This window comes from Pseudophryne corroboree, chromosome 5 (assembly GCF_028390025.1).
Source record: "Pseudophryne corroboree isolate aPseCor3 chromosome 5, aPseCor3.hap2, whole genome shotgun sequence".
Lineage (NCBI taxonomy): Eukaryota > Metazoa > Chordata > Amphibia > Anura > Myobatrachidae > Pseudophryne > Pseudophryne corroboree.
The window spans coordinates 656,585,622-656,607,250 of NC_086448.1; the positions used below are offsets into that span (position 1 = coordinate 656,585,622).

The following is a 21,629-nucleotide window of genomic DNA, read 5'->3' on the forward strand; positions in this document are numbered from 1 at the left end:
ACGCTAATAATCCACCTCTTCCTTCCCTTAAGCAGCCGTCCGCTGTATAGCACTGGAAGTGGGCGGAGCAGGCAGGCGAAATATGGACCTAAACAGAGCGGCAGCGGCGGTAGCTGACCGCCCACTTACATAGCCAAGGGCTGGGAGTGGAGGCACAGAGCACCCAAACAGAGTGGCGGTTAGCGGGAGCCGACCGCCTGCTCACATAGCAAGGAACTGGAAGCGGGGGCCAGAATGCGATCTCGTACCCCTAAACTGAGCGGCGGTTAGTGGGAGCTGACCGCCCGCTAACATAGTGATGCAGGGCAGTAGTTCACAGGAATCTCCCCCCACACAATACACAACGGTGGGCTGGGGAGAGCAGGCAGGCTTTTTTCAAGAAAAAAAAAATGGGCACACTGAGCGGGGCAGCGTGAGCTGACCCCTTTCACCTGCTGCCGTGACCCAGAGGCAATGACGGGGCTTCTCATCAAGCAGTGTTCTGCTCTCTCAACCAAGACTGGACTCAGCTTATGCTGATGAAGGTCTATGATGGGGCTTCTTGTGTAAGCGCCAACAAGCCTTTGCTGCCTGTAGCAGCACACACAGACCCAGACCCAAGCTTCTTAGTGTGCTGCAAAGGGCTGTGAAGTGTAAACAATAAAACGTTTTACGAAAAAAATTCTGCAACAAAGTACAAAACGTGCCTCCACTATGAGGCACAAAAAAACACTGAAGCATCTTGGGATTATGGAGGGTGTGGGTTACTAATTTAAATATTTAAATGTGCCTATCCCTGCAAATGCCCCGTCCATATCCCAAGAGTACTCCAGTGACCTCTAGTGGATGAAGAAGAAAACAGGATTTTAATACCTACCGGTAATTCCTTTTCTCATAGTCCATAAGGGATGAACTAGTATGATGGGGTATAGACTGGGTCCAAAGGAGTCAGTGCACTTTAAATTTCTTCAACTGGGTGTGCTGGCTCCTCCCCTCTATGCTCCCTCCCACAGGCAGTTATAGGTAAAAACATGCCGAAGGAGAAAAGACATATATAAGAGAAGGAACAAGATAACCAAAGGTGGTGAGATTTACACTCCAGCACACCACAACCAGCAACAGCTGGTGACAATAACAGTAACAGGTAACTACAGAACAAGAACCTGCAGAAAAGTCAATGCACTGAGGCAGGCGCCCAATTACCCTTATGGACTACAAAAAAAGGATTTACCGGTAGGTATTAAAGTCCTATTTTCTCTAGAATCCTCTAGAATCCATAAGGGATACTAGGGAGAACTAGTAGGATGGGGACGTCCCAAAGCATTCAGAACGGGTGGGAATGTGTAGAGACTGTTGCAGCACCGCCTGCCAAGACTGGGTATCCTGTTTGGCCAGGGTATCAAATTTGTAGAATTCCACAAAAGTGTTCTTCCCCGACCAGGTAACAGCTCGGCATAGTTGCAGGGCCGAGACTCCACGGGCAGCCACCCAGGAAGAGCCCACTGATCTTGCAGAATGGGCCTTTAGACTTCGGAACAGGTAAGGCTGCCGACACATAGGCCTGTTGGATACTAAGACTAATCCAATGAGCAATGGATGGCTTTGAAGCAGGACAACCCTTTTTCTGCACATCATAGTGCACAAACAAAAAATCCGTCTTTCTGACCTGAGCTGTGCGCCTGACATAGATTTTCAAAGCCTGCACAACATCCAAAGTCTCCGAAGAAGCAGAAGCGTCAGAACAGGACGAGACCACAATAGGTTGATTCAGGTGGAACGCGGAGACAACCTTCGGCAGGAACTGCTGTCTAGTCCGGAGCTCCGCTCTGTCCTCATAAAAGACCAAGTAAGGACTTTTACACGATAAGGCCCCCAATTCCGAGACACATCGAGAAGAAGCCAGGTCCAGTAACATCACCGTCTTCCACGTGAGGTACTTGCCTTCTACCGTCATCACAAGTTCAAACCAGGGGTACTGTAGAAAGTTCAACACCACATCCAAATCCCAGGGTGCCGTAGATGGCACAAAAAGGTGGTTGTATGTGGAGTACCCCTTGCAAGAAGGTCTGAACTTCTGGCAATGCTGTCAATTTCTTCTGGAAGAAAATGGAGGGGGCTGAAATCTGGACATTAATAGAACCTAGACGTAAGCCCATATCAACAACAGCCTGCAGGAAACGTAGGAAACGTCCCATGAGAAATTCAGCAGGTGGATTCGTGCGTTTCTCGCACCAAGAGACATATCGCCTCCAGATCTGATGATAATGTTTTGACGTCACAGGTTTCCTGGCCTGAACCATGGTTGCAACAACCTTCTTGGAAAGGCCTTTGGGAGCTAGGATGTTCCGCTCAACCTCCATACTGTCAAACGAAGACGCCATAAGTCCGGATAGACGAACAGTCCTTGTTGAAGAAGATCTCTTTTAGAGGTAGAGGCTAAGGGTCTTAGACGGACATGCCCAGAAGATCCGCATACCACGCCCTCCGAGGCCAATCCGGAGCAAGTAGAATTGCCTGGACGCCTTGATTCCTGATTCGCTTTAGCACTCATGGGAGCAATGGGATCAGATGAAACAGGTAAACCAGCTGGTACGGCCAAGGCGACGACAGTGCGTCCACTGCCCTCGCCTGAGGGTCCCTGGTCCATGAGGAATACCAGGAAAGTTTATTGTTGAGACGAGAAGCTATCATGTCTATTTGTGGGCAACCCCACCGGTCGATGATCTGCTGGAACACCAGATGGTGGAGCCCCCACTCCCCCGGATGGAGATCGTGACGACTCAGGAAGTTCGCCTCCCAGTTGTCCACCCCCGGAATGAAGATTGCCGACATGGCTCTTGCATTTCTTTCCGCCCAGAGGAGTATCTTTGACACCTCTCGCATGCAGGTTCTGCTTCTTGTGCCTCCTTGCCGAATGATGTATGTCACTGCCGTGGCGTTGTCCGACTGCACCTGGATTGCGTGATCCCCGAGCAGAGGAGAAGCTTGAAGTAGAGCATTGTAGATTGCCCAAAGTTCCAGAATGTTGATTGGAAGGAGGCTTTCGTGGGCTGACTACTTGCCCTGGAACTGCGCCACTTGGATGAAACCTCCCCATCCTCTCAGACTCGCATCCGTCGTGAGGAGGATCCAATCCTAAATTCCGAAACTCCTGCCCTCCAGGAGATTGAAGGACTGTAGCCACCACAGGAGGGAAATCCTGGCCTGAGGTGACAGCCGAATCATCCTGTGCATCTGCAGATGTGATCCGGACCACTTGCTCAGGAGATCCAACTGTAACGTTTTGGCATGGAACCTCCCATATTGGATTGCCTCGTAGAAGGCGACCATCTTCCCCAACAATCTTATGCAAAGATGGATGGACACTCGAGAAGGTTGGAGCACCATGCAGACCATTTCCTGAAGTGTTTTCGCTTTTTCCTCTGGTAGAAACACCTTCTGGGCCACAGTATCCAGCAACATCCCCAGGAACACGAGCCTCTGAGTAGGCTCCAGGTGGGACTTCTGGAAGTTGAGGATCCACTCGTGGTCCGACAGAAGATGGATGGTGTGGTCGATATGGAGCAACAAAAGTTATCTGGATCTTGCCTTTATCAGAAGATCATCCAGGTAAGGGACCACATTGACACCCTGGACCCGGAGCTGTAACATCTCCACCATCACCTTTGTGAATACCCTCGGGGCTGTAGACAGACCAAAGGGTAGGGCCTGGAACTGGAAGTGATCATCCAGCAGGGCAAATCGTAGGCATGCCTGATGAGGCGGCCAAATCAGAATATGGAGATAGGCGTTCCTGATATCCAAGGAGACGATAAATTCCAGGTCTTACCGACCCGCAATCACTGATCGCAGGGATTCCATTTTGAACTTGATTCAAAGACTTCAGATTCAAAATGGGCATTACCGAATCGTCCGGTTTCAGTACCACGAATAGGTTTGAGAAAAACTCCTTGCTGCATTGCGGCTGTAGTACTGGAACAATGAGGTGGGACTGGACCAGCTTTTTGATAGCCAGGTGCAACGTAACTTGCATATCCTCCAAAGCTGATAAGCTTGATTTGAAAAATCGTTGGGGGGGGGGGGGGGGGAGAGTACTGTCGAACTCCAGCTTGTAGCCATGAGAAACAAGCTTTCTCAGACGCGGCTGAAGTGACGCAGTAGAGCTTCCATCTCGAGATCCCCTCGGGCAGGGTGGGAACAGTCATGCTGAGGCCTTAGTGGAAGCAGAACCGGTGGACTGTTCCCGAGAACCGATGCTTGCAGGTTTTCTGGACTTACCTCTGGTGCCTCTGACCGCATTGGAGGCACCTCTGGCCTTCGAGCGAAATCTGTGAGGCCAAAAGGACTGGACAGACGGCCCCGGATAAGAGCTTCTTGTCGGCGGGGCCCCAAAGGGGAGAAATGCGAATTTCCAGCCGTAGCCTTGGAAATCTAGGTATCCAACTCAACCCCAAAAAGCCATACACCAGAAAAGGGGAGAGTTTCCACACTACAAACACACAGAGAAAGAAGCCTTTTTTGGGGGTGCACCGAGAATCAAATAATTGTAAATTAATATATAACTTTTATTTCTATCATTAAAAAATATATTTTTCAGCCATATGAAATATAAAAAAGTAAGTGAAAGTAAAGTAAGAAAATAGTGAATTTTAAAATTAATTATCTTCCACAGAGACTGCTGCTGCTGTGCCAAAGATTCCTCTTGTAATAAAGGCTCAGTGGCCCCAGCAGTTATTGAGATGTTTGTTACATATAATTCTGCAGATTTTCTATGTCTCTATCCAGCAATCACCAGTAATTCTTCTGATCTGTTTTAACCAGACATCTCTAATAAAAAATAAATCGTATCTGGTGTTTCATCTCAATAAAGCTTAATTATTTATGAAAATATATATGTCTTTACTGTAGTTTTTATTAATGCACTGAGAGACACTCACTTATTTATATATACTGTTGTTATGCTCTTGTTTTTATTTCACCAATGTGTCTGTCTAGTTTGTTACATTTGTGGCGATTGTCAATTCACAGAAATATGTATTTGATACATTGATACTTAAGGTCAGCACCGTTTCCACTCTTTATAGCCCGGGTGTTCGGCTAGATTATCTATGCCTGGCTGTACAGTTATTCATTGATCACAGCACCTAGTATTATCACAATCCTATGTATGCATAAAGCATATGTCTATAATAAGACTCTCAGTAGTGCAACGATCTCTGGTGTATATAACTTTAGCCTTATGTAACGGTTTCAGGCATCAGTTACGTGCGGCCAGCTGTTTATCTTAGTCTGCACGTCCCTGTGTCAATATAACACCCCGCAGCTATGTTATAAATGAATATTCCCCATTCATTCTGACCATTCCGACTGAAATGGCTTTATTTCAAAATCAGATTTAGACTGACTTGTATCCCACAGGGTTATAACTTTCCTTATGTTCCCTTTTGTTCAGTCTGTATATTCATGTGCCTTATTGAATGAGTTTTAGCTGGCTACCTCTGTGTTTTGCACGCCACTATTGACATCACATGACACACTGTGCCCACCATATGTTTTAGATTTCCCTTTAATGGTTAAACATTAATTAGTATTGTGTGTATGGCAGACACCAGTAGTGCCCTCTCTTTTTATAGGACCGGGTGCTGGACCATATTATTTTTCCGATTATATACGGGATGTTCAGTAGCAGCACATTATTATTCTTAAAATGCAGTATCCGTTTGGTATATGGGTCTATAGCCCTATGCTCAACAACAATGATGCCGTCTCTCATTAAAGCCGCGTGCAGCGGCTCCGGATAGTCGCCGCGTACGGCTACCTAATGGTCTCGGCTAGCACGTCCCTGCACCCGCTACTGTGTATCGGGGTAGGCGCTAGCTAAACACTCTCCCTGCCCCACCGACACTCAGCTCAGCATGGATCAGTTCGCTACAATAAATTGCATAGTAAATGACAATAAGATTTTACTTACCGATAAATCTATTTCTCGGAGTCCGTAGTGGATGCTGGGGTTCCTGAAAGGACCATGGGGAATAGCGGCTCCGCAGGAGACAGGGCACAAAAAGTAAAGCTTTTTCCGATCAGGTGGTGTGCACTGGCTCCTCCCCCTATGACCCTCCTCCAGACTCCAGTTAGGTACTGTGCCCGGACGAGCGTACACAATAAGGGATGATTTTGAATCCCGGGTAAGACTCATACCAGCCACACCAATCACACCGTACAACTTGTGATCTAAACCCAGTTAACAGTATGATAACAGCGGAGCCTCTGAAAGATGGCTTCCTTCAACAATAACCCGAATTAGTTAACAATAACTATGTACAATTTATGCAGATAATCCGCACTTGGGATGGGCGCCCAGCATCCACTACGGACTCCGAGAAATAGATTTATCGGTAAGTAAAATCTTATTTTCTCTATCGTCCTAGTGGATGCTGGGGTTCCTGAAAGGACCATGGGGATTATACCAAAGCTCCCAAACGGGCGGGAGAGTGCGGATGACTCTGCAGCACCGAATGAGAGAACTCCAGGTCCTCCTTAGCCAGAGTATCAAATTTGTAAAATTTTACAAACGTGTTCTCCCCTGACCACGTAGCTGCTCGGCAAAGTTGTAATGCCGAGACCCCTCGGGCAGCCGCCCAAGATGAGCCCACCTTCCTTGTGGAGTGGGCCTTTACAGATTTAGGCTGTGGCAGGCCTGCCACAGAATGTGCAAGTTGGATTGTGCTACAGATCCAACGAGCAATCGTCTGCTTAGACGCAGGAGCACCCATCTTGTTGGGTGCATACAATATAAACAACGAGTCAGATTTTCTGACTCCAGCTGTTCTTGCAATATATATTTTTAATGCTCTGACAACGTCCAGTAACTTGGAGTCCTCCAAGTCACTTGTAGCCGCAGGCACTACAATAGGCTGGTTCAGATGAAATGCTGACACCACCTTAGGGAGAAAATGCGGACGAGTCCGCAGTTCTGCCCTGTCCGAATGGAAAATCAGATATGGGCTTTTGTAAGATAAAGCTGCCAATTCTGACACTCTCCTGGCAGAAGCCAGGGCTAGAAGCATGGTCACTTTCCAAGTGAGATACTTCAAATCCACCTTATTTAGTGGTTCAAACCAATGAGATTTTAGAAAATCCAAAACTACATTGAGATCCCACGGTGCCACTGGAGGCACCACAGGGGGCTGTATATGCAGCACACCCTTAACAAAGGTCTGGACTTCAGGGACTGAAGCCAATTCTTTTTGAAAGAAAATCGACAGGGCCGAAATTTGAACCTTAATAGATCCCAATTTGAGACCCATAGACAATCCTGATTGCAGGAAATGTAGGAATCGACCCAGTTGAAATTCCTCCGTCGGAGCACTCCGATCTTCGCACCACGCAGCATATTTTCGCCAAATTCGGTGATAATGTTGCACGGTTACTTCTTTCCTTGCTTTAATCAAAGTAGGAATGACTTCTTCCGGCATGCCTTTTTCCATTAGGATCCGGCGTTCAACCGCCATGCCGTCAAACGCAGCCGCGGTAAGTCTTGAAACAGACAGGGACCCTGCTGAAGCAAGTCCCTCCTTAGAGGTAGAGGCCACGGATCTTCCGTGATCATCTCTTGAAGTTCCGGGTACCAAGTCCTTCTTGGCCAATCCGGAACCACTAGTATCGTTCTTACGCCTCTTTGCCGTATAATTCTCAATACTTTTGGTATGAGAGGCAGAGGAGGAAACACATACACCGACTGGTACACCCAAGGCGTTACCAGCGCGTCCACAGCTATTGCCTGCGGATCTCTTGACCTGGCGCAATACCTGTCCAGTTTTTTGTTGAGGCGAGACGCCATCATGTCCACCATTGGTCTTTCCCAACGGGTTACCAGCATGTGGAAGACTTCTGGATGAAGTCCCCACTCTCCCGGGTGAAGATCGTGTCTGCTGAGGAAGTCTGCTTCCCAGTTGTCCACTCCCGGGATGAACACTGCTGACAGTGCTATCACATGATTCTCTGCCCAGCGAAGAATCCTTGCAGCTTCTGCCATTGCACTCCTGCTTCTTGTGCCGCCCTGTCTGTTCACATGGGCGACTGCCGTGATGTTGTCCGACTGGATCAACACCGGTTTTCCCTGAAGCAGAGGTTCTGCCTGGCTTAGAGCATTGTATATTGCTCTTAGTTCCAGAATGTTTATGTGAAGAGACGTTTCCAGGCTTGTCCATACTCCCTGGAAGTTTCTTCCTTGTGTGACTGCTCCCCAGCCTCTTAGGCTGGCGTCCGTGGTCACCAGGATCCAATCCTGTATGCCGAATCTGCGGCCCTCCAATAGATGAGGACTCTGCAACCACCACAGAAGAGACACCCTTGTCCTTGGAGACAGGGTTATCCGTAGGTGCATCTGAAGATGCGACCCTGACCATTTGTCCAACAGATCCCTTTGGAAAATTCTTGCGTGGAATCTGCCGAATGGAATTGCTTCGTAAGAAGCCACCATTTTTCCCAGGACTCTTGTGCATTGATGTACAGACACCTTTCCTGGTTTTAGGAGGTTCCTGACAAGCTCGGATAACTCCTTGGCTTTTTCCTCCGGGAGAAAAACCTTTTTCTGAACCGTGTCCAGAATCATCCCTAGGAACAGCAGACGAGTTGTCGGTATTAACTGGGATTTTGGAATATTCAGAATCCACCCGTGCTGTTTTAGCACCTCTTGAGACAGTGCTAATCCCATCTCTAGCTGTTCTCTGGACCTCGCCCTTATTAGGAGATCGTCCAAGTATGGGATAATTAATACGCCTTTTCTTCGAAGAAGAATCATCATCTCGGCCATTACCTTTGTAAAGATCCGAGGTGCCGTGGACAATCCGAACGGCAGCGTCTGAAACTGATAGTGACAGTTTTGTACAACGAACCTGAGGTACCCCTGGTGTGAGGGGTAAATTGGAACGTGGAGATACGCATCCTTGATGTCCAAGGATACCATAAAGTCCCCCTCTTCCAGGTTCGCTATCACTGCTCTGAGTGATCCATTTTGAACTTGAACTTCTTTATGTACAGGTTCAAGGACTTCAGATTTAGAATAGGCCTTACCGAGACATCCGGCTTCGGTACCACAAAAAGAGTGGAATAATACCCCTTCCCTTGTTGTAGAAGAGGTACCTTGACTATCACCTGCTGAGAGTACAGCTTGTGAATGGCTTCCAAAACCGTCTCCCTTTCGGAGGGGGACGTTGGTAACGCAGACTTCAGGAAACGGCGAGGTGGATCTGTCTCTAATTCCAACCTGTACCCTTGAGATATTATCTGCAGGATCCAGGGATCTACCTGCGAGTGAGCCCACTGCGCGCTGTAATTTTTGAGACGACCGCCCACCGTCCCCGAGTCCGCTTGAGAAGCCCCAGCGTCATGCTGAGGCTTTTGTAGAAGCCGGGGAGGGCTTCTGTTCCTGGGAAGGAGCTGCGTGTTGCTGTCTCTTCCCTCTACCTTTGCCTCGTGGCAGATATGAATAGCCCTTTGCTCTCTTATTTTTAAAGGAACGAAAGGGCTGCGGTTGAAAAGTCGGTGCCTTTTTCTGTTGGGGAGTGACTTGAGGTAGAAAGGTGGATTTCCCGGCTGTAGCCGTGGCCACCAAATCTGATAGACCGACTCCAAATAACTCCTCCCCTTTATACGGCAAAACTTCCATATGCCGTTTTGAATCCGCATCGCCTGTCCACTGTCGCGTCCATAAAGCTCTTCTGGCCGAAATGGACATAGCACTTACCCGTGATGCCAGTGTGCAGATATCCCTCTGTGCATCACGCATATAAAGAAATGCATCCTTTATTTGTTCTAACGACAGTAAAATATTGTCCCTGTCCAGGGTATCAATATTTTCAATCAGGGACTCTGACCAAACTACCCCAGCACTGCCCATCCAGGCAGTCGCTACAGCTGGTCGTAGTATAACACCTGCATGTGTGTATATACTTTTCTGGATATTTTCCATCCTCCTATCTGATGGATCTTTAAGTGCGGCCGTCTCAGGAGAGGGTAACGCCACTTGTTTAGATAAGCGTGTTAGCGCCTTGTCCACCCTAGGAGGTGTTTCCCAGCGCTCCCTAACCTCTGGCGGGAAAGGGTATAATGCCAATAATTTCTTTGAAATTATCAGCTTTTTATCAGGGGCAACCCACGCTTCATTACACACGTCATTTAATTCTTCTGATTCAGGAAAAACTATAGGTAGTTTTTTCATACCCCACATAATACCCTGTTTAGTGGTACCTGTAGTATCAGCTAAATGTAACGCCTCCTTCATTGCCAAAATCATATAACGTGTGGCCCTACTGGAAAATACGGTTGATTCGTCACCGTCACCACTGGAGTCATCGCCTGTGTCTGGGTCTGTGTCGACCGACTGAGGCAAAGGGCGTTTCACAGCCCCTGACGGTGTTTGAGTCGCCTGGACAGGCACTAATTGATTGTCCGGCCGCCTCATGTCGTCAAACGACTGCTTTAGCGTGTTGACACTATCCCGTAGTTCCATAAATAAAGGCATCCATTCTGGTGTCGACTCCCTAGGGGGTGACATCCTCATATTTGGCAATTGCTCCGCCTCCACACCAATATCGTCCTCATACATGTCGACACACACGTACCGACACACAGCAGACACACAGGGAATGCTCCTAACGAAGACAGGACCCACTAGCCCTTTGGGGAGACAGAGGGAGAGTTTGCCAGCACACACCAAAAGCGCTATATATATATCAGGGATAGCCTTATAATAAGTGCTCCCTTATAGCTGCTTTGTTATATCAAATATCGCCATAAATGTGCCCCCCCCTCTCTGTTTTACCCTGTTTCTGTAGTGCAGTGCAGGGGAGAGACTTGGGAGCCGTCCTGACCAGCGGAGCTGTGAGAGGAAATGGCGCCGTGTGCTGAGGAGATAGGCCCCGCCCCTTTTCTGGCGGCTCGTCTCCCGCTATTTAGAAACATTAGGCAGGGGTTAAATATCTCCATATAGCCTCTAGGGCTATATGTGAGGTATTTTTAGCCATTATAGGTAATCATTTGCCTCCCAGGGCGCCCCCCTCCCAGCGCCCTGCACCCTCAGTGACTGCCGTGTGAAGTGTGCTGAGAGGAAAATGGCGCACAGCTGCAGTGCTGTGCGCTACCTTTTGAAGACTGCAGGAGTCTTCAGCCGCCGATTCTGGACCTCTTCTGATTTCAGCATCTGCAAGGGGGCCGGCGGCGTGGCTCCGGTGACCATCCAGGCTGTACCTGTGATCGTCCCTCTGGAGCTTGATGTCCAGTAGCCAAGAAGCCAATCCATCCTGCACGCAGGTGAGTTGACTCCTTCTCCCCTCAGTCCCTCGCTGCAGTGATCCTGTTGCCAGCAGGCATCACTGTAAAATAAAAAACCTAGCTAAACTTTTTCTAAGCAGCTCTTTAGGAGAGCCACCTAGATTGCACCCTTCTCGGCCGGGCACAAAAATCTAACTGGAGTCTGGAGGAGGGTCATAGGGGGAGGAGCCAGTGCACACCACCTGATCGGAAAAAGCTTTACTTTTTGTGCCCTGTCTCCTGCGGAGCCGCTATTCCCCATGGTCCTTTCAGGAACCCCAGCATCCACTAGGACGATAGAGAAATTATATTTCCATTTAAATTAGCAGCAGATTATCTCAGCATTATCACAGCATAGCAGCAGTCTCTGAAAAACGCCAACGCACGTTTCACAGAGGCCGCTTCGTCAGGGCATCATGTTGATGAATTTTTTGTCTGGATATTTCCAGGCCTGTTTGAATAAGTCATCTAACTCTGGAGAATCAGGGAAAGTGACATTGGGTTTATTTTGCACAGATAAAAACGACTGCTGTGATGCAGCATCCTCTAGGGGAAGCTTTAACACCTCCCTTATAGCCAAAATGAGGGGTTCAATACCCTGAGTGGAATCATCATATCATCTTGTATATCATCATCTGTATCAGATAATAGAGCAGGTAAACCAGGCTTCTGGGGACCTGCATGGGAGAGGGGGGCTGTGGATCTGCCCTAGCAGCTAAATCTTCCACAGCTTCATGCAGTAGCTGAGTTTTCTGCACATTTGCAGTGAGTTGGGATGACATATCAGACATCATGGTTTTAAGAGAATTTAATTAGTGGTGCTCTGTACCCTCTCCCCCCAACCTCTACACTAAGTTGTTGACGATTGACTACATTGTTCACAGGAGACAGAGTCATTAGATAATTAAGAGAATATGGTGTGACAGATACTGCACAGTTTGTGCTTACCCATATTTCACAGTGAACACAACAACATACACTTACACACAGACAGTAATAATGCAAGCCTGCCCTACTGTATGTGAGAGGAGACACAAAGGAGAGAGGAACTCAGCACACCCTGAGCTGCACAGCCCCAGTAAGGCTGTCAGCTCTGTAATTCACAGTAAACACTATCAAATACAGTCCTAATTAGACACAGGACAGTGTACACAAGCGACTCTCCCCCTTTTGCTACACCCTGTACCAGTTTCCAGCGTGTCTTTGAGGCAGGAAGCGCCGAGTGTGTGCTGCTGAAGGCTTCTGTAAGCAGAGGAAGGCAGAATAAATGCCCTGGTCCCGCTGAGGAAACTCCACGCCCCCCCCCCCAATGGCGCTGGAGCTAAGCAACCCGTGGTCTGCCGCAAATTGAAACCGGGGCCGCCAGTGAGTACTCACCAACGATGTCACCTTCAGGCAGCGTTAGGGGTGTGCGGCGTGTTGCGACTGCGACAGCCAAGGCGCAGTGCCCAGCTGAACAAACAGCGGGTAAGCGGCCCTGCACCTCGCAAGGACGGTGACAACACTTTTGTGTAGTAGTTTTTATTGTACAGGTTGAGTCTCCAATAAAATGCGTGGCAGTAGGAGTATTTTGGATTTCGGATTGTTCTGCAATTTTTTATAAATATTTGCATAATATAATGATAAATTCTGGGGATGGGACCCAAGTCTAAGCAAAGAATGCATGCATGTTTCATGTACACCTTATACACATAGACCCTCTGTAAAGACTTGCAGACTAAAGACCCTCAGTTTCAGAATACCACATACAACAAACAATTAAGACACTTATGTGTGAGAACAACAAATATGTTCATGAATTGACTTTCTAAATTTGCAACACTAAAGGAGTATTGTCATTGTCATTGGGCCTAATTCAGTAAGGATTGCAAATTCTGCTAATTAGCAGAAATTGCAATCCTTCTGAACGTATGCTGGGGGCCGTCCATCGCAGGGCAATGCCGCCCAGCATGCTGACCGCCACCTTCACCCCTTGATGAAGCCAAAATTGCGATCGCATTGCAATGTCTGCTTAATCGTAGAAATTAAGGTTGCCTCCTGCTGGCACAGCTTGGCTGCGCCCGGAGACCCGCCGCCATCGTACTGATCACGCAGCCGCTGAGATCACGGCCTTGCAATGCCCCCCGTTTCTAAGACGCCATCCCCCTTCGCCCGCCTCGCCTTTTTTGTGTGCAATTTTTGCAGCTGGATTGCATTCTGCGATCCAACCTGAATTAGGCCCATTGTGCCAATCTTTAACATACATACCGTACATGCTATACAGAGATACACAAAGGCCAAGTATTATTGTAAACCTTTACCTTTGCAAATACGACCGGCTTGGAACAGACTCTGATTAATCCTTGATGCACTGTAAGAGTGATTAAGAATACACATCAATTAATTTTATAACACAAACAAGGCATTTAAACAGATGTTTAAAAGTTAAAAAAAAAACCTTTCCTTGAAAGGCTTTTAAAGGTTTCTGTTCCAAGTCTTAAGGGGATACGGTCATTAGGTCGACATGCATTAGGTCGACATGGTCCTTAGGCGGACATGGGAAAGGTCAACATGAGGTTTTTTTTTTTTAAAATATATATTTTTTGAACCTTTTTCATACTTTACGATCCACGTGGACTACGATTGGGAACGGTTACCGAGCGAAGCGTGCCATGCGAGGGGACACGGTGCACTAATTGGGGTTCCCCGTCACTTTGCGAAGAAAACGACACCCAAAACTTTAAAAAAAAACTCATGTCGGCCTTTTTCCATGTCAACCTAATGACCATGTCAACCTTTTGCCCATGTGGACTTAATGCATGTCGACCAATAGTGGTCGACCTAATGACTGTCAACCGAAGTCTCATCGACATAATGACCCATACCCGTCTTAAGGCAGAATAGTATAACTGCATGCAAAATTCCCACCATTATGTGCCCAGTCTGCATAAACCTGTAACATTGCTCATCTAGCTTTCCTTAAATCTACCACAAATAAACATACAAAAAGCACAGTTTTTGGGGGGTGTTTTACCAATGGCTGAGAGAATTAGATTTCATAGATCACTGATGGACAACTTGATAAGTACTTAAGTGCTTCATGTCCTGCATTCTAAACTTTAAACAAGTGCATGTTATTCTTGATCTCAGTAATAAATGAAAACAATACATTTAACTCTAAGGGGTAAAATTACTAAGATGGAAGTTCTATTTAAGATGGGATGTTGCCCATAGCAACCAATCAGATTCTATTTCTCATTTATGTAGCACCTTCTAGAAGATAATACCTGGAATCTGATTGGTTGCTATGGGCAACATCCCATCTTAAATAGAACTCCCATTTTAATAAATTTACCTCCAAGAGAGCCACCACGTGCCTTAAGACTAGGCTTTACTTGCCACTCAACCTCCCCAAAACACCCCTATATAATCTGTACAGCCCAATTTACCAAGTGTCACTCAGAGATCCCTACTTTACTAAGAACAGCTATGAGTCGATTCCACCACCACTTACCCCAAAGCTGATCTTTGACAACATTACATTGTAGTATCACCATACTACCTATATGAATGTTCTAATGCAGAGTAAACTAAATGTCCACTGCAAATGATTCTGTAATAGACAGAAACTCACCCACAGTACTAATCAGACTCCAAAGAACTGGCCCTTTCCCTGCTAGAGATAGAAATACTTTTATGATTGACTTGCAACAAGACGACTGCATTTTCAAGCTGTATTGTGGAAAAGTGTCAATCTGCAGGACAAGAAGGCGCTCAAGAACAGGTGTGTACACTTCAGGAATCTGTAAAATTAAAAACATATTACAATGTTAATGTGCTACAGTTACAATAGACCAACAATTTTCTATGACTTTAAAAAACAATTTATTTAAGAGGGTTCAGGGTAAAACGGGTACCATGTATCAGAGCTATACTATAAAAGCATCATCCGAGGGAAGATTGTAAGATTACACATGAGTAAGAACTGGGATTCTGCTTTGAATTGTTATACATACTGTCTGATCACTATGAAGAGTTCCATCTACTTACAGTGTCCAAATGAAGTATGACGCTTGCAATTGATTGCAGGAAGTTTGGCAGCTGGTATACATTGTCCTCTTCTGTAACGGCCTCTGTCAGGTACATTTGCTTACAGCGCTGAATAAGTTCAGTATACATAAAATCCACATCCTTTGCATTCACTGCTTTGCAGGGCTTTAAATATACAGTAGCAAAAAAAAAATAGCATTTAATTTATGGCATAACAGTTGTACACAATACTGCAAATGCCATCCCTATATGGGAAAGCTGGGATTTCAGAAAGTAGATTAAAAGACAGCTAAGCAGAATGATTATGATTTAAGCATACTTAATGGTTTATCACAGTAACACCAGAGCTGTAAAGAATCACAAAATATCCTATACCACTCATATTTCCCCCAAAAAAAAAAAATCATACCGCTGCAAAAAGCCCATATCCGCGAATGGCAATAGAGAGCTCATTGTTGAAGGAATCCATCTTCTTGATAATCCTATAAAACTGGTCCATGAAGAACTGAAGCTTACTCTTGTGAGCAACAGCGTCGTTAGTAACCAGCAAGGCCACCTAAGGGATAACAATAAGGCATAGAGTAAGGAAGATTCACCACATCCACCCACTATTACACAGGGACACATCCACATTTATATTAAGGTCTTTCCAACGATTTTATTAATCTAAAAAATTCCAACCAAATTCTAGGACCCCTTTCTACAGATACCACACTAGCTAAACTCGTATTAGGAGACAAATTTGGGTTATAGATCAGTCACCAAACAAAATGGACAATTAAAAACACAGGAAAAATGTGTCCTCATTGAGACTCGCATTCATATGTTGTCAATTACATAGCAGATAACCTAGAAAAGACGTGGCTAGGTTACTTTAAGGGACGTCATCTTATGGTACAAAACTGTGTGGTTGAACAAACTGTAAATGAATAGTTCACATTTTAAAATGCTTCGTTATCTCTCAGAATTGTAATTTGAGTTAAAACGGAAACATTTAATTTTTGTACTTATCGTTAATTTTTTTTCTCCGAGTCCATCTGAGGAACACTGGGCCATGGGGTAACTTGAGGGTTACGCAGGAGTAGGACATTAAACTACTGTAGTGAAACTTTAAAAAAAAAGAAGCTTCTCCCTTCAGCAACCTGAGGTTTCCAGTACAACATAAAAAGCAGCCATAAACCAAGAGTGAACGACCTAGTGTAAAGTTACAAAACAACTACAACCAACCCACAGACAAAAAACTGAGCATAAGGGTGGGAAAGCAGTGTCTCCCAAATGGACTCTGAGAAAAAGATTTAACGGCAAGAACAAAAATACAGTTTTCTCTTGCATCCAGTCTGAGGGACACTGGGCCATGGTACATCCAAAAATCAGAAATCGCACAAAAAAACAGAGATGCAACCAAGCAGGCTAGGAGCCCTAACACAAACCCCCCCCCCCCCCCCCACCCACTCCCCTAAACAAAACCTTATAGTTCACAATTTTTAGTTTCCATGAAGGGGACCTGACATTCTGCTGCCAGATTTGATCCACTAATAAGGCAGTAAATCACCACTGCAAGCTAGTCAGTATCACCAAGTAAGGTCTCAAAATCACTGCGAGGATTACAGTGCCTGAAAAGGACAAAAATCTAGGAGTCGTAGACTTAGGCGTAGACACTGGGAGGAAAGTATTCTCATCATCTGCAGGAACTGCTAGTTCTGACCCAAAGAGAATGCCAACCATGAAGAACAACAAGGAGGAAAACTCCCAAACCAAAGTTCAGAAATGACAAGCACAAGAGACTACCTGGGTCTGGGAAAAGGGTTTAAAACACCCATTGCCCAGAAAGAATGGTCACCTAAAGACAATAGAAGACATCTTGGGCTACCTCCCCAGGATGTAGACATGGCTAAAAAATCCAAGTGCACACTAGCAATCAAGAAAGGACCAGTGACCACACCGGTGTACACGTGTGTGACACAAGCCAAGTTCTGATGCTGTTAAGAGTGCAGAAAAATCCCACCAGACCAGGGTGACTAATGCTAAAGCAGTTGAACACTCATGCAGTTTAGAGATAAAACGTAATATACATATTTGTTATAGCAGACCCATAACCCAAAGAATGCAGGGTGGGTGCACACATTATGTTATCATACAGTACACTAGTAAAAATCCTCCTTAGAGGATCCCTGATAAAATGCCATAGCAGACAACTGGATACCAGGCATAGGAATTTAACAAACTCAATGTCATTGACAGCTCAGTAGGTTCTGAACCTGGAACCCTGTACTCTGTGCGATTGTACAAACTACAGGCCAAGTCTCAGCCGTTGTTTACAGCAAAGGAGAAAGAGAGACACATCAGTCTATACCCCTATAAGATATTGCACATATGCTAGATACCATAAGTGTAGCCCTAATTACCAGGAATCTTAGGGTGCCTGTTCTCACACGAGCTCCTCATTTTATGGAGAGGGGAGCCACAGGTTAACCCGCAAAACGGCGGCGACACACTGGGCCGACTCTGCAAACTAGAAGGGCAAGAGCATAAGTTGGCTGCAGGAGGCCTCCAGAACGGAGACTCAATTAGAAACCTAGAATTTGAATTTGACGGCAGATAAGAACCACTTGGCCCATCTAGTCTGCCCTTTTGTTAACCAGATTTTTTCATCTCAAAAGTTATTTGATCCTTATTTCTTTGTAAGGATATCCTTATGTCTGTCTATCTCCAAACTATACATTTTGAGATTTTTTTTAACCTTTCTGGGTATGTTTTGTGATGTAGGCCATGCACCATTTTAGTTGCCCTTTAGAAGCTAGGGATAGTGCAGTCCAGCTGTAGTGCTGATCTTCCTAGCTGTAGGATCTCCTGATGTGTGCTACAGGTGCAGCACACAACACAGAATATGTAAAAGATATCAGAAACGTTACAAATAAAGTAGTAACTACTCTTTTAAAGTTATACTACTCTAATTAAGCGTCTGCTCCTGCGGACCGCTCAAGCAACCCCATGATCCAGTGTCCCCCAGCTTGTATGAAAGAGAAACGAATTTTAAAGATGAAAGTCATTCCACTGAATTATGTAATACATTTGGAAAATATCTTAATATTTTATATTTTGCACATGGCTAAGACCTGTGTCGGACAAACAGATACAGCATATGCGCAGTATCTCTTGACACTTTTGTGGCTTTTTTTAAATAACAATATGGAAATAAAACTAAAGGAATACACTACAAAAGTAATGTTAATGAGAATTCTATGCAAATATCCTTATTTACAGAACCACAGTGACCAGCACTTGATCACAAACATGAGTCATTATTACCAGTGGTGGAACTTGTGAGTGGTTTGCCCAGGTGCAAAAACATAATCCCCCCCACCCCACCCTCTCCTTCACTTAAACCCAGGTCCACAATATGCCACACAGTGGTGGGTGAGAGGGAGAGGCAGAGGGTGACAGCAGAAGGTAGGGGGAGGCAGATGTTGACAGAGAGGCAGAGGGTAAAATGGTCTGCGGGGGGCCAGTGGATAACTCATTGCTGGTCTTAATCCCCGGTGCAATGCACCTGTTGCACCAATGGTAGTTCCGCTTCCGAGTATAACAAATGAGAATGAGCTGCACCAAGTAAAGAAAAGCCCCCCTAAAAAAAGAAAAAATAATATATACAATGCAATACGCTAACCTATTGTTTTTGTGATTGCAGAAGAAATATTTAGATCTAAGCGAAGCTCACTATCACAAATTTTAAATTTGAAAAGGCAGGAACAGGACAAAACAAAAACTCTAAAAAGTTGCAGTCTTATGGAAAGTTTTGCCTCAGTGGTAGGATAGATAAACAGAGATCAGAAATGGAGAAAATGTTACTTTAATAAAAAAAATTGTACAGCAGATGGTAGCATAAGTCTTCTAAACATGAAGTTTCCGCTTTACTAAATGCCCCTTTGACCACAAAATCTCAATATAAATTAATCTGGTATGCAATATCAGTAGCTATCTGATGATTACTTTAAAATAAAATATTTAAAAGAATAAAATGAAATAAAAAAAATATAACCAAAAATATCAAAGTTGCCCTTTCTTTGCTGACAAAAAAAAGGCAACTGTGTCTTCCCTTAAGCAGAGAAATAAAAACAACTTACTTGTTTCAGGAAGGAATCTAGAGCAGCAAATCCGCATTTCTTCAATTCATGATTTAAATGGCCACACCACTTTGATAGCATTTCGAAGATAGACTGATAGTGATCCATGAGGAAATTGCTAAACTGGGAAGCGTGTAGAGCCAGAAGATTTAAGCCAGCTGTAATGAATACAAAAACAACAGATAACTTAACACAAAACATAAAACCCTACCCAAAATATAAAAAATGAACCACAAGTATATGAAGACATACTTTTCAATCTCTAATGAGGTCAAGTAAGAATGGGCTTGATGACCAGCTGCTTGGCAAAGTAGAGACTCTGTGATGAAGTCTTGGATTTAAATCAATACATCAATTTTAAAAAAAATGTAGAAGGTAAAAAAAAAAAAATTGTATAATAAATACAATGACATAAAAGACAAATTTCTCCATCATCCTAAAGGGGGACACTGTGCTCTTGAAGATATAGGGGTATATGCAATTGCGGTCGAATCCCGTCTGGAATTCGACCGTTTTTTAATTCGACAGTCAGACACCTTCCCGCCGGGACCCGAATTCGACATTCAATAAACGGGTTCGACAGTCCCGCTGTCGAAAAACGGACCAATTGACGGATAGTGTGCGTCCTGGATTCGACTTCATGGACGGCAGAAAATTGTTTAAAAATCCCTGAAAAAAATGCGTGGGGTCCCCCCTCCTAAGCATAACCAGCTTCGGGCTCTTTGAGCCGGTCCTGGTTGTAAAAATACGGGAGAAAAAAAATGACAGGGGATGCCCCGTATTTTGACAACCAGCAACGGACTCTGCATCCGGTCCTGGTGGGAAAAATAAGATTTTACTCACCGGTAAATCTATTTCTCGTAGTCCGTAGTGGATGCTGGGGACTCCGTTAGGACCATGGGGAATAGACGGGCTCCGCAGGAGACTGGGCACTCTAAGAAAGAATTAGTACTACTGGTGTGCACTGGCTCCTCCCTCTATGCCCCTCCTCCAGACCTCAGTTAAGGACACTGTGCCCGGAAGAGCTGACATTACAATGAAAGGATTTTGGAATCCAGGGTAAGACTCATACCAGCCACACCAATCACACCGTATAACTCGTGATAACATACCCAGTTAACAGTATGAACAACAGAGCATCAAACAACATATGCCAACATAACATAACCCTTTTATTAAGCAATAACTATATACACGTATTGCAGAAAGTCCGCACTTGGGACGGGCGCCCAGCATCCACTACGGACTACGAGAAATAGATTTACCGGTGAGTAAATTCTTATTTTCTCTAACGCCCTAGTGGATGCTGGGGACTCCGTAAGGACCATGGGGATTATACCAAAGCTCCCAAACGGGCGGGAGTGTGCGGATGACTCCGCAGCACCGAATGGGCAAACACAAGGTCCTCCTCAGCCAGGGTATCAAACTTATAGAACTTTGCAAAGGTGTTTGAACCCGACCAAGTAGCTGCTCGGCAAAGTTGTAATGCAGAGACCCCTCGGGCAGCCGCCCAAGAAGAGCCCACTTTCCTTGTGGAATGGGCTTTCACTGATTTTGGATGCGGCAAACCAGCCGCAGAATGAGCCTGCTGAATCGTGTTACAGATCCAGCGAGCAATAGTCTGCTTTGAAGCAGGAGCACCCAGCTTGTTGGATGCATACAGGATAAACAGCGAGTCACTTTTCCTGACTCCAGCCGTCCTGGCTACATAAATCTTCAAAGCCCTGACTACATCAAGCAACTTGGAGTCCTCCAAGTCACGAGTAGCCGCAGGCACCATATGAGGTTGGTTCAAATGAAAAGATGACACAACCTTCGGCAGAAATTGCGGACGAGTCCGTAATTCTGCCTTGTCCATATGGAAAACCATGACCACTTTCCACGTGAGATACTTTAGCTCCACGGTCTTAAGTGGCTCAAACCAGTGAGATTTCAAGAAACTCAACACCACGTTAAGATCCCAAGGTGCCACTGGTGGCACAAAAGGGGGCTGAATATGCAGCACTCCCTTTACAAACGTCTGAACTTCAGGAAGCGAAGCCAGTTCCTTTTGAAAGAAAATGGATAGGGCCGAAATCTGGACCTTTATGGACCCTAATTTTAAGCCCATAGTCACTCCTGACTGTAGGAAGTGCAGGAACCGGCCCAGCTGGAATTCCTCTGTAGGGGCCTTCCTGGCCTCAC

The 21,629-nt window shown here is 45.5% G+C and overlaps 1 protein-coding gene across 1 annotated transcript in view; it reads right to left on the reverse strand.

The window, feature by feature from the left end:
* The window catches only part of PRKDC (protein kinase, DNA-activated, catalytic subunit), an 836,940-nt gene that overhangs the window by 592,092 nt on the left and 223,219 nt on the right, over positions 1-21,629 (reverse strand). The window contains exons 10-14 of the mRNA XM_063923695.1: positions 19,446-19,603; positions 15,731-15,877; positions 15,322-15,486; positions 14,906-15,074; positions 13,593-13,642 (exon numbers count right to left, since the gene is read on the reverse strand). Coding sequence (XP_063779765.1) covers positions 13,593-13,642; positions 14,906-15,074; positions 15,322-15,486; positions 15,731-15,877; positions 19,446-19,603 — 689 coding nt within the window. The remainder of the gene's footprint in view (positions 1-13,592; positions 13,643-14,905; positions 15,075-15,321; positions 15,487-15,730; positions 15,878-19,445; positions 19,604-21,629) is intronic.